Consider the following 13,589-nt stretch of genomic DNA (forward strand, 5'->3'; position numbering starts at 1 on the left):
TTATCGTAACCGGATTTTCTGTTTCTTGTAAAAATGTACTAACTAATTATTTTACCAATAAAAAAGGTTCAATAAATCAGTCATATAAAGTTACATAAGGTGTGTGTGTGTGTGAGTGTGTGTGTGTGTGTGTGTGTGTGTGTGCGTGTGTGTGTGTGTGTGTGAGTGTGTGTGTGTTTGTGTATTTGTGTGAGTGTAGATAGTGTGTGAGGTGTACGTGTGGAAGTGTGTGTGTGTGTGTGTATCTTTGGGTGAGTGTATGTGTAAGTATGTGTGTGTGTATGTTTATGTGTGTATCTGTGTGTGTGAGTGTTACTGTGTGTGTGTATGTGTAAGTATGTGTGTATCTGTGTGTGAATGAGTGTGTGTATGTGTGTTACTGTGTATGTGTGTGTGTGTGAGTGTGTGTGTATATATGTGTGTGTGTGTGTGTGTGTGTATTTATACGTATGTGTGTATCTCTGTGTGTGTGTAAGTATGTGTATCTGTGTGTGAATGTGTAAGTGTGTGTGTATATGTGTGTGTTACTGTGTATGTGTGCGTGTGTATCTGTGTGAGTGTGTATGTAAGTGTATGTGTTACTGTGTCTGTTTACGTGTGTATGTGTTGTGTGTATGTGTGTATATACAGTGTATCACAAAAGTGAGTACACCCCCTCACATTTCTGCAAATATTTTATTATATCTTTTCATGGGACAACACTATAGAAATGAAACTTGGATATAACTTAGAGTAGTCAGTGTACAACTTGTATAGCAGTGTAGATTTACTGTCTTCTGAAAATAACTCAACACACAGCCATTAATGTCTAAATAGCTGCAACATAAGTGAGTACACCCCACAGTGAACATGTCCAAATTGTGCCCAAAGTGTCAATATTTTGTGTGACCACCATTATTATCCAGCACTGCCTTAACCCTCCTGGGCATGGAATTCACCAGAGCTGCACAGGTTGCTACTGGAATCCTCTTCCACTCCTCCATGATGACATCACGGAGCTGGTGGATGTTAGACACCTTGAACTCCTCCACCTTCCACTTGAGGATGCGCCACAGGTGCTCAATTGGGTTTAGTCCATCACCTTTACCTTCAGCTTCCTCAGCAAGGCAGTTGTCATCTTGGAGGTTGTGTTTGGGGTCGTTATCCTGTTGGAAAACTGCCATGAGGCCCAGTTTTCGAAGGGAGGGGATCATGCTCTGTTTCAGAATGTCACAGTACATGTTGGAATTCATGTTTCCCTCAATGAACTGCAGCTCTCCAGTGCCAGCAACACTCATGCAGCCCAAGACCATGATGCTACCACCACCATGCTTGACTGTAGGCAAGATACAGTTGTCTTGGTACTTCTCACCAGGGCGCCGCCACACATGCTGGACACCATCTGAGCCAAACAAGTTTATCTTGGTCTCGTCAGACCACAGGGCATTCCAGTAATCCATGTTCTTGGACTGCTTGTCTTCAGCAAACTGTTTGCTGGCTTTCTTGTGCGTCAGCTTCCTTCTGGGATGACGACCATGCAGACCGAGTTGATGCAGTGTGCGGCGTATGGTCTGAGCACTGACAGGCTGACCTCCCACGTCTTCAACCTCTGCAGCAATGCTGGCAGCACTCATGTGTCTATTTTTTAAAGCCGACCTCTGGATATGACGCCGAACACGTGGACTCGACTTCTTTGGTCGACCCTGGCGAAGCCTGTTCCGAGTGGAACCTGTCCTGGAAAACCGCTGTATGACCTTGGCCACAATGCTGTAGCTCAGTTTCAGGGTGTTAGCAATCTTCTTATAGCCCAGGCCATCTTTGTGGAGAGCAACAATTCTATTTCTCACATCCTCAGAGAGTTCTTTGCCATGAGGTGCCATGTTGAATATCCAGTGGCCAGTATGAGAGAATTGTACCCAAAACACCAAATTTAACAGCCCTGCTCCCCATTTACACCTGGGACCTTGACACATGACACCAGGGAGGGACGACGACACATTTGGGCACAATTTGGACATGTTCACTGTGGGGTGTACTCACTTATGTTGCAGCTATTTAGACATTAATGGCTGTGTGTTGAGTTATTTTCAGAAGACAGTAAATCTACACTGCTATACAAGCTGTACACTGACTACTCTAAGTTATATCCAAGTTTCATGTCTATAGTGTTGATCCATGAAAAGATATAATAAAATATTTGCAGAAATGTGAGGGGTGTACTCACTTTTGTGATACACTGTATATATATATATGTGTGTGTGTGTGTGTGTGTGTGTGTGTGTGTGTGTGTTACAGATGTTCCTGATTGCTGAGGCTCTATTAACTCTCTCAGACAGAGCAACGTGTGTACACGAGATTAGCTTAGCTTTCATCCGCTGTTTTGATGCTAGCTTTAGTTTGTGTGTGTGTGTGTGTGTATGTGTGTGTGTGTGTGTGAGTGTGTGTGTGTGTGTGTGTGTGTGTGTGTGTGTGTATCAGATCGCTGAAGGCTTGTTTGAACTCCATGGCGATGGCGGGTGGATCTGAGTGTTTCATCTCTCTGTGTGAGCGCTGCTGTAGCGTTAGCTTTAATTAGCGCAGTTGTTTCAGCCTGTTCACCCACAGAGGGAAAATTCCCACTCACTCATTCATCCACTCACTCACACACTCATTTATCCACACACTCACTCATTCATCCACTCACACACACTCACTCACACACACACTCATTCATCCACACACGCACTCATTCATCCACTCACACACACTCACTCACACACTCACTCACACACACACTCATTCATCCACACACTCACTCATTCATCCACTCACACACACTCACTCACACACTCACTCACACACACACTCATTCATCCACACACTCACTCATTCATCCACTCACACACACTCACTCACACACACACTCATTCATCCACACACTCACTCATTCATCCACTCACACACACACTCATTTATCCACACACTCACTCATTCATCCACTCACACACACTCACTCACACACACACTCATTCATCCACACACGCACTCATTCATCCACTCACACACACTCACTCACACACTCACTCACACACACACTCATTCATCCACACACTCACTCATTCATCCACTCACACACACTCACTCACACACTCACTCACACACACACTCATTCATCCACACACTCACTCATTCATCCACTCACACACACTCACTCACACACACTCATTCATCCACACACTCACTCATTCATCCGCTCACACACACTCACTCACACACTCACTCACACACACACTCATTCATCCACACACTCACTCATTCATCCACTCACACACACTCACTCACACACTCACTCACACACACACTCATTCATCCACACACTCACTCATTCATCCACTCACACACACACACACACACACACTCACTCATTCATCCACACACTCACTCATTCATCCACTCACACACTCACACACACACTCACTCATTCATCCACTCACACACACTCACTCACACACTCACTCACACACACACTCATTCATCCACACACTCACTCATTCATCCACTCACACACACACACACACACACACTCACTCATTCATCCACACACTCACTCATTCATCCACTCACACACTCACACACACACTCACTCATTCATCCACACACTCACTCATTCATCCACTCACACACTCACACACACACACACACTCACTCATTCATCCACTCACACACACTCACTCACACACACTCATTCATCCACTCACACACTCACTCACACACACACACACTCATTCATCCACACACTCACTCATTCATCCACTCACACACTCACACACACACACACTCACTCATTCATCCACTCACACACTCACACACTCATTCATCCACTCACTCACACACTCACTTACTCACTCACTCACTCATTCATCCACTCACTCATTTATCCACTCACTCACTTTTACACACTCTATCACTCACTCTCTCACACATTTACTCACACCCACACTCATCTACTAATTCATTTACACACATTCACTTAGTCACTCATTCATACATTCACTCACACTCTCATTCACTCATTCATCCACACACACTCACTTCACTTATTCATTCACTCATACATTAACTCACACACTCACTCACACACTCATCCACTCACTCACTCATTCATCCACTCACACACTCACTTATACACTCACTCATTCAGCCACTCACTCACTCACACACACACACACACACTCACTTCACTTATTCAGTCGCTCATACATTAACTCACTCACTCATCCACTCATTTAAGAGATCAAATCTGTCGCCGCTTCTTATCACCCGTCAGTTTTGGGTTCCCGCACTAAGCTCCTTGTGACTCCTCCCCCTGCTCGCCCAGTCGCCCAGATCAGTCCTGGAGATCCCATATCGCATCGGAAAATAAACGCCGTCCGACCTTCTGTTAGTAGTAGCGGCTGTAGCTCAGCGGTAAAGCTTCTGGACCTGTAATCAGAAGGCTGTCGGTTCAAACCCCATCACCGACAACCAAGTTGCCACCGTTGGGCCCCTAAGCGATTGTTTTTGGTCATAATTGTGAGTCACTTTGGGTAAAAATGTCTGCTAAAGTGCAACCATAGCACCAGTTCTCGACCGGTTTAAAGTGACGTGCCGGTATTTTTTGGGACAGGCTTTGATATAAAAAAGAGGAACGTTTTTAAGCCCTTTTGTTTTGCTCTTGATCCGGTTTGACTCTGGACCGGTCGCAGCTGTTTGCTTTTAATTCAGTGCTGGAAGCAGAACGACCCGGATCAGTCGGACCACCGAACTGTATCTCCGTCGTCTCGGTCGGCGTGCGACCCCGGCCCGGTTTAACGGAACGAAATTCGGCTTTATCGTCCCCCCAGCCCCCCCCGCCGCCCGCCGCCGCCGCCCCTCCTCACGCGCCCCTGCCAGAATAAACACGTCTGTTCTCTGGAGCTTCGGGATCTGAGTGAAATCTCCGCACTCAGCGCCCGTCACGCTCCGCCTCTCGGCCACAAAGCTGCGCCCGGCTTTGATCGGCGCCCGGGATTAGAGACGCACGTCAGGACCGAACCCGCGCCTCGTCCGATACGTCAGGTGATCTTCGGCAAACACGCCGGGCGTCGGCGGAGGGCGAAGCTTCGGGGGCGTTCGTACCCCGGGAGTCTGATGTGGCCGCTCCGACCCCCTTCCCGAAATCCGCTTGAAGATCGGAGGACTTGTTCCCGCTTTCTTCACGTCGCCGTGACTACAGACTTCAGCCCGAGTACGATTAAGTCTAATGAGCCGATTAGAGAACAAACGTACCCTTAAAGTCACCTTTAAACTCCGGGGTTTTCCCCCCGCCTGCTTTCATCCCGCCAGAGAGCGTCGCCTCTGATCTGCCGTACCGAGGGGGGCAGGATTCGTGGACGGATCTCCATCCCAAATTCCCTGACGGTCCGGCAGAACACTTCAAAACGAAGTGTTTGAAGGCTTCACAGAGTATCAACCAAACACTACATAGCCAAAAGTATGTGGACGCCTGATCATAAGCTTGGACAGAATCTTCCACACCGTTCATTCAGTCAGTCATTGTCTGTTTAACCACCTTTTTGTGCTGGTCAGGGTCGCGGTGGGTGCAGCTCAGGGGGCGAAAGGTAGGAGACACCGTGGACATGTTGCCAGTCACTCACAGGGCAAACACACACACACACACACACACACCTGCCTGCATGTCTTTGGACTGTTGGAGGAAACTGGAGCACCCGAAGGAAAACCCACCAGGACACCGGGGAATAGAACCCAGCACCTTCTTGCCGGGCTTTTACAGCTTCTTATCTTCTGAGTAGGATTTCAAATGTGGTTTGTAAAAACTTGCACCAAATCAGTCCGGCGAGCATTTTAGACACTAATGTCAGACATGACTCACTATCAAGGTTCCAATTCATCCCAAATGTGTTCAGAAGGGAAGGTCAAGGTCTCTGTGCCAACCACTAGAGTTCCAAACTTTGTCTTTACCTAAAGTGGCGGCTGCTTCGGCAGCCTTTACGTTGCCATTTTGCCTGGTGAGCGTTAATCCGCTCCAGGTGGACGTTCATCTATATATCACAGTTTCTCCCTCTCAGACCTGCCAGTTCCTCAGACCTTCCATTAGCTTTAGGGATCTTGCCCCGGTATCGAAGCATTTTGGGTCTCATGATGGAACCGCTCCAGAGGCGGCGTGACGTCCCTTTTCCAGACCAGACCTCGCCCGTAAATCCACGTTGTGTGTGTGGGGTGCTGCTCGTGTAGCGTTGGTCCGGCTGGTTCTTATTTTTGGCCCCGCCTTTTTAGCCTCTGTGTTGTTCCACCTAGGTTAAAACATCTTCCACTTGGGTTCTTTATCATCTAGAGATGCACAAGCTGCCACGTTACACTTTAGTGACCTTGTCTTAGATAAATGGCCTTCCCTAAACTGTTTACACACATGTACAATCAGAAAGGGTGTGGCCAAAATATGGAAACTTAATAATTAGTAGAAGCGTCCACACACTTATGGTCATAAAGATACTTCAGTTTTATTAGATGTTTGTCTGAGGAACCATCTCACCATGGTTTTGTGTAACTGTGGGAATTTGGTGACCCGTCGCTCGTCCTGCAGACCGGTGTGATTGGTCAGTTCCCTCGGCCGTCAGGAGAGACTCTCTGCACCAGAACTTCAGCTCCTACGTTGGAGTAAAGTGGACTGAACGGTTCTTGGCAGAACCCGGAACCTTCTGCGGTTTCCAGAAGAGGAGCTAGCGCTACCGTCCGAACCTTTCAGCAACTCTCTCACCCTCTCCCAGACGTTCTCTTTCCATCCAGATGTTCTGCAGACGTTCGGCCAACTCTGTGGATGCTGGTGTGTTTCCATCCGCTCGTGTTCCGTTTCCTGAAGAGCTCTGACACAATGACGTCGTCCTCGAACCCTCAGCCAAAACCGAACGCTCGCCGAACAAAACTCACCGCGTCATCGCTTATTTTAAACATCTGGTTCCAAACCTTCTCGTCTTCCAGATGCTTCAGACCGACGTTTCGGGACCGTCCAGGGTTCCAGGAACGGTTCTTTAACGTGAGATTCAGCTCTCTCCTCTGAAAGGTTCTTCTCAAAAACATCTAGAAGGAGATCATACGGGAGGAATCGGAACACTGACTGTGAGTCAGGCCTTCTCATCCAACATTGGTACCAACCAGGATGCAAGATGGTCCTGATCCTCTTTGGCTGTAGAGGATCTCAGCAGTCGAGGCATTTCTGGATGTTGTTGACACACACTACTACACAACTACACAACTCTACTACCCTACTACACAACTCTACTACACTACAACACTACTACACAACTCTACTAAACACTACACTACTACACAACTCTACTACACAACCACTGCACACTACTACACAACTTCAACACAACAACTACACAACTACTAAACAACTCTACTACACAACTAATACACAAAACATGTGAACAACATCAGACAATCTTGTTTAATTATAGTTTTGCAGCCAGAACAGTCTCCACTCTTCTGGTGAGTCTTCCCACAAAATGTTGGACTGTCACTGTGGAAATTTGTTTACGTTCAGTCAAAGACTTTCTGAAATTGACTTTCCTCAAGAAAATCACTAAACTACGCTGAGCTGCAGCCGTGTTTATCACAGGTGTGCTGTAGGTCAGGCAGGTGGGGGTCGTTGGTGGGGGTAGTTGGTGCCTCTTTTACCCCGCGGGTGAATTTGCCCTTCCTACCACAAACAGCCCTGTGGTGGAGGAGGAAGAGGAGGAGGATGAAGGTGCAGGTGCAGGTGTGAGGATTGCTGGAGGTGATCCGCTTCTCATCTAACAGCACTGATGGGTGACACCACACACACCCTAATTACAGTGTGTGTGTGTGTGGGTATGTGTGTATAAGTGTGTGTGTGTGTGTGTGTGTGTGTGTGTGTGTGTGTGCAGGTGGCATGGTTCAGATTTTTACTTTCATCTTCTGCACTCTGAATGTAAAAGTTCTGGCCGCCTGAAGGAGGAAGAAGATCCGTCCACATCTACAGGTAATAAACCAGAGAGAGAGAGAGACAGAGAGAGGGGTGAGACAAAAAAGAGTGAGACAGAAGAGGAACCCAGCGACCACAAAGAGAGTGAGACAGTTTCAAAAAGAGTGAGACAGAAACTAAATGAGACAATTCTAAAGAGAGTGAGACAGAAACTGAGACAATTCCAAAGAGCCTAAGACAAAAAGGGAATGAGACAGTCCCAAAGAGAGTGAGACAGAAACTAAATGAGACAGTCCCAAAGAGAGTGAGACAGAAACTAAATGAGACAGTCCCAAAGAGAGCGAGACAGAAACTAAATGTTTTGGAGTGTGTGTGTCTCTGTCTGGTTGTGTGTGTGTGTGTGTGTGTGTGTGTTTGTGTGTCTTGGTCTAATTGTTTATGTGCCCGTGCACAAGTGTGTCTGTTTCAGAGTGTGTGTGTGTGTGTGCGCGCACATTAATGTCTGTTTCAGAGTGTGTGTGTCTGTGTCTGGTCATGTGTGTCTGAGCCTTTGTCTCTGTGTGTGTCTGAATGTGTGTATCTGAGTGTGTGTGTGTCTCAGTGTGTGCGTGTGTATCTGAGTGTGTGTATGAGTGTGTGTGAGTGTCTAATTGTGTGTGTCTGTGTGTGTCTAGGTGAGTGTGTGTGTGTGTGTGCACATGAATGTCTGTTTCAGTGTGTGTCTAGTCATGTGTGTCTGAGCCTTTGTCTCTGTGTGTCTGAATGTGTGTATCTGAGTGAGTGTGTGTGTTTGTGTGTGTATCTAAGTGTGTGTGTGTGTTTTAGTGTGTGTGTGTGTGTGTCTCTGAGTGTGTGCAAGTGTCTGTATCTGACTTTGTGTGTGTGTCTGAGTGTGTCTGTGTGTGTGTCTCTAACTGAGTTTGTGTGTGTGTGTGTGTGTGTGTGTGTCCCACAGACACACTCCAAAATCTATGGAGGTTTTGGGGTGAGGAAGGTTGGAATAAAATGTCCAATAAGCTCCTGTTTGTGTGTCCACATACTTTTGGACATAAAGTGGACTTTAAAGCTTTAAGGATTTTTGGATTTGTGACCCCGGAGCTTCAGGGGCGAGAGGAGGAGGAACATCAGGGGTGTGAGGTTTGGGGTTGGAGATGATGATGAGCTCACCGGAGGAGCTGCACCTCCCTAAAATAATGAGTAGATAATGATCCGGTATGTTGAACGTTAGGAGGAACGAGCAGGAGAACAGAGGTCGCTCAGACTTCTGCTCCCAGCCACCATCTGAAGATCTGAACCTGAGGAACAAGTTCAGACCAAACCTGCGTGTCATCATCTGCATTCCTCTGTACGTCTGCGGGTCCTGAATCCACTTCCTGTCCTTCAAAAAAGCCTCTCTGCGTTTTCGGTAAACAGATGTGCATCCATGCTTCGAGCTGGTCCTGACCGACCATGAACATCTGGAGAAACATCTCAACATCTCCACATCTCCAGGTCTCCAGATCTTCACCCTGGATAAAGAGCAACATCTGTAATCGTTCATGGTATTAAATCGGGAGCGCCTCACGTCCACGCGCCCCACGTCCACATGCCCCACGTCCAGGTGCCCCTGTGCGACGGCACACACGAGCCACGCGGCTATAAGTTTTTAGATGCCCCCTCTGATTAGAGTCGCTCCGGCGTGACCGGTTCAACCGGTCTGACACAGATCGGCTCCAGCTCCACCCGACTGAACACGTTCGGGATGAATCGGAATGCAGATTGCGAGCCAGGCAATCAGACTCAGATGCCCGTTTGACTAAGCAGAATAATAATGCTCGTGGTTTTGGAACGGAACATCCAACGAGCTCATGGTCAGGTGTCCGAATACTTTTGGCCACGAAGTGCGTAAAAGTCTGGAACTGCAAATCATTAACGATTCATTTATTAGTAAATAAATGGAAAAGTCGATTTCCAAAAAAAGTTGGGACAGAGACAAGTTCAAGTTCTAAAATGGTTTCATACGGAGATCCGTATCGTGCACGGAGAGTCACGCACTGTGCCAGCAGAGAGTGTAACTGCAGCAGTTTTGAGGAATCCCTACGGATCTCCTTCCTTCTTGACGAGCCGATGTTTGTCCGATTGAGTGCCAGTCCGGTCGAGACGTTGGCACTATGTTAGCGCCACATGCGCCACGAAATTTGCCCGTCTCCCTCCCTCTGTCTCCCTCTGCTGGTTGGGATGAATCACATGCAGCCAGAGACACCATAAACAAGAGCGTCCCAAATTTTTCGACCCGCTTCTATTGGTTTTATTTTGTCCTTTGCATGCGTGGAAGAACAGTTCCATTTCTCCTTGTTCTTCCCATTTAGTCATTTTCACTTCCCTTTTTAAATTCCTCTGCTGCTTGGACCAGTTACACGCTGCAGCAGACTGGTGTATGAAAGATTGGCGTATGGTTGTCGGCCAGTTATTATTTACGGAGCATCACGACACGCTGTGTTCCTTTGCTTGCACTGGTGCCTGGACCGGACAGCAGGAGGCGCTGTTGCAGAAGTGTCAGTGAAACCACGGCAACCAGGGGTCCATGGTGACCACAGGGTTCGACCAAAATCTGTTTTAGCCGTTTAGGCGGGACGTTCGCCCGCCGTTCCACCAGATCGGTTTAACCCCTCCCATTTAGAGTCTGGACCCCATGATTGACGCACACGTGCACTCTGTACATGCAGTGATTGTAAATAGTGGCAGGCCAGCATCCTCCATGATCTCATCGGCCACAGAAACAGGGCGGGTCTGTCTGGGTTCGGTTTGGGCAAATTAAAAGTCTTCCTCATGTGGCACCCATGTTTGATCTTAGACTTCCTAATTTAAGCTTCTGAACTTTTGAACCGTTATGCCGCGACAGCGCCTCCTGCTGTCCGGTCCGGGCGCCAGTACGAGCGAAGGAACACGGCGTAAATAATAACTGGCCGGCATGTGTCAGAGGGGGCAGGTGCCAGTCTGCGGCCCTTTTTGGGCAGCGCGTGGGTGGTGCAATCAGCAAGGCAGTAAAGATGAAGATATTTTGTGTAGCACGGCGTCCCTGATCGACGGCGTGTTATTTTCCACCGAGCGCATTTTAGGGTTTTGGGTCATGTCCGTGTCTGTGATGATCTGCGGCCGCCTGTCCAGAGTGTTTCCTGCATTTAGCAGAATTAATCTGACCCACCGAGACCCTGACCAGGATACAGCGGTGGTAGAACAGACAGAGAACGAATGAAGTAATGAATGAATGTGAGTGGGTGAGTTAGTGCGATGATTTGGCGCACATGCCAACATGTAATTCAGCGTTTCGCCCACTGGTTTGCCGCCGCGACCCTGACCAGGTTAAATTGGTGGTAGAACAGACAGAGAACGAATGAACGAACGAATGAATGAATGTGAGTAGGTGAGTGAGTGAAGTGTGTTGGCGCACATGCCAGCATGTAATCCAGCCTTTTGCGCACTGGTTCGCCACCGAGACCCTGACCAGGATAGCCAGCATTTAATCCAGCCTTTCGCCCACTGGTTCGACACAGCGACCCTGACCAGGATGTAAAAGATGAGATGAATTGTTGTTTGTTGTTGTTGTTGTTTGTTCTGTGAAGTGTCCGGCAGCGCGGGATCCATCGGGAGCGCGCGTTCAGGTCCCCGGCGCAGGGTGGGAATCCTCCAGCTCTTCCCGCCCGGTTCCCGCCCGGTTCCCCGATCACGTGACTGTAATCGGACCCGCGCTTTCTTCCCTCCCGCCGCTCCGCCCCTAGTTCAGAATGTGTGGATGGAAGTGCGCGCACCACCGACACCAGTCACCAGTCCCAGTCCCAGCAGTGTGGCGCCAGTGTGCGTCTCTCGTCCTGCCGTCGCGTCGGAGCGCGGAGCGTTGCAGCAAGTTCACTGTTCACTGCACCGTTCGTTCGGTCGGACAGGATCGTCCGGTCCTTCAGTTCCTTCAGTCTGTCGGTTTTTCGGTTCGTGTCTTGTGCAGGTTGTTGTTGATCTCGGGATGGAATCGGCGCTGCTGGTTTTACTGTCGTGCAGCTTCTTCGCGGCGTCGGTCGCGGTCGGACACTCCAACACCGGTGAGTCTCCAGCACGTCTTTACATTAACGTTCGAACCGTCGCGTCTGGTCGCGGTCGGCTGCACAGATCAAGTTGTCAAAGACGAACTTCTGTAGTCGGGAACTTTAAGGTCGCACGAACTCGAACTGCGTTCGTCCGCGATCACGACCGGTGTCGCCGATTATTGCGTCCAGGATGCTGGAACGCACGTTAGTCCTGAACAAAACACTTCCAGTATCAGGGTTCCAGAGTTCCTCCTCGGTGTGGTGGAACCCTGACAGATTCCACTGTTCCACCAGAATGCGAGTCCTGGTGCCACAGAGGTGCAGAAAAAAAACACGTGTAACAAAACAGAACCCGTAACACGCTACTAAATACTTTATTTACTTACAGCTGTCTTGTTCTAGTCAGGGTCGTGGTGGGTCCGAGTCCAGAGGGAAACTCTGGGTGCGAGGCAGGTGACCCTGGACAGGGTTCAAGTCTATGGCAGGGCTTCGTGCATTTAAGGTAGATAATGTGTAAAGTAAACAGTGCGCATGTAACAAGTAAGCAGAATATTTAATGGACAACAATAAATATTCAATAATAATAAAGCACATGTAACAGATAAACACACTGTAACCTAAACAGTGTATGTGTAACAGACAGTATTTAACAAATAACACGGACATAACAGACAGTATGTAACATAAATAATGCATACGTAACAGACAATATGTAACATAAATAACACACGGACATAACAGACAGTATGTAACATAAGTGACACCTAAGAGACAAACTGTAACATAAACAGTGCATGTGTAACAGACAGTACGTAACATAAATAACACAGACATAACAGACAGTACGTAACCAATAAAAATATGTAACATAAACAGTTCTTATGTAACAAATAAGCGGAATATTTAACAGACTGCAAATATAATAATAATAAAGTGCAACAATGTGTAACATAAACATACTATATAATACTATATAATAGTCAAGTCAAGTCAAGTCAACTTTATTTATATAGCGCTTTTTACAATATACATTGTCTCAAAGCAACTTTACAAAATCCAGGACCAACAGATACAAAAAACCCCTGTTGAGCAAGCCGAGGGCGACTGTGGCAAGGAAAAACTCCCTGAAAATTACAGGAAGAAACCTTGAGAGGAACCAGACTCAACAGGGCCCATCCTTCTTGGGTGGTCTGGAGGATACTTTAAATAAATACACGATTTACACAAATCATACAAACACAGAATTGAATGATCTGAAAGTCATACAGTGGTAATAAATAGATAAATAAACAATTAAATAATAATAGAGTTGTTATCCGCTCTAGTCTTCAATAAAGTCTGTAGTGATTTCTTGTCGTTGCAATTACTCCAGACCCGTCACATCTGACAGGAGCAGCATCGTTGTCCCGGCAGTCTCGACTTTAATCCTTAACCTCGGCGGGTAAACAGGTTTCCATCAGAATGCCCTCGGGGTAAAACAACAGAGAATGTAGTTAATAATGTACAATGCTAGTTGACAAACAGTTTTACAGAGAGTTTTAGACTCCGGCAGCCCTAATTATTACAGCATAACTAAAAGGGAGAGC

General features: G+C 47.5%; 1 protein-coding gene across 1 annotated transcript in view; it reads left to right on the forward strand.

The window, feature by feature from the left end:
* Positions 1–10,814: 10,814 nt before the first annotated feature.
* kremen1 (kringle containing transmembrane protein 1) overlaps positions 10,815–13,589 on the forward strand; it is a 47,224-nt gene continuing 44,449 nt past the window's right edge. The window contains exons 1-3 of the mRNA XM_063018281.1: positions 10,815–10,854; positions 11,548–11,828; positions 11,925–12,018. Coding sequence (XP_062874351.1) covers positions 10,815–10,854; positions 11,548–11,828; positions 11,925–12,018 — 415 coding nt within the window. The remainder of the gene's footprint in view (positions 10,855–11,547; positions 11,829–11,924; positions 12,019–13,589) is intronic.

The sequence above is a fragment of the Trichomycterus rosablanca genome, chromosome 21 (assembly GCF_030014385.1).
Source record: "Trichomycterus rosablanca isolate fTriRos1 chromosome 21, fTriRos1.hap1, whole genome shotgun sequence".
NCBI classification, from domain to species: Eukaryota; Metazoa; Chordata; class Actinopteri; order Siluriformes; family Trichomycteridae; genus Trichomycterus; species Trichomycterus rosablanca.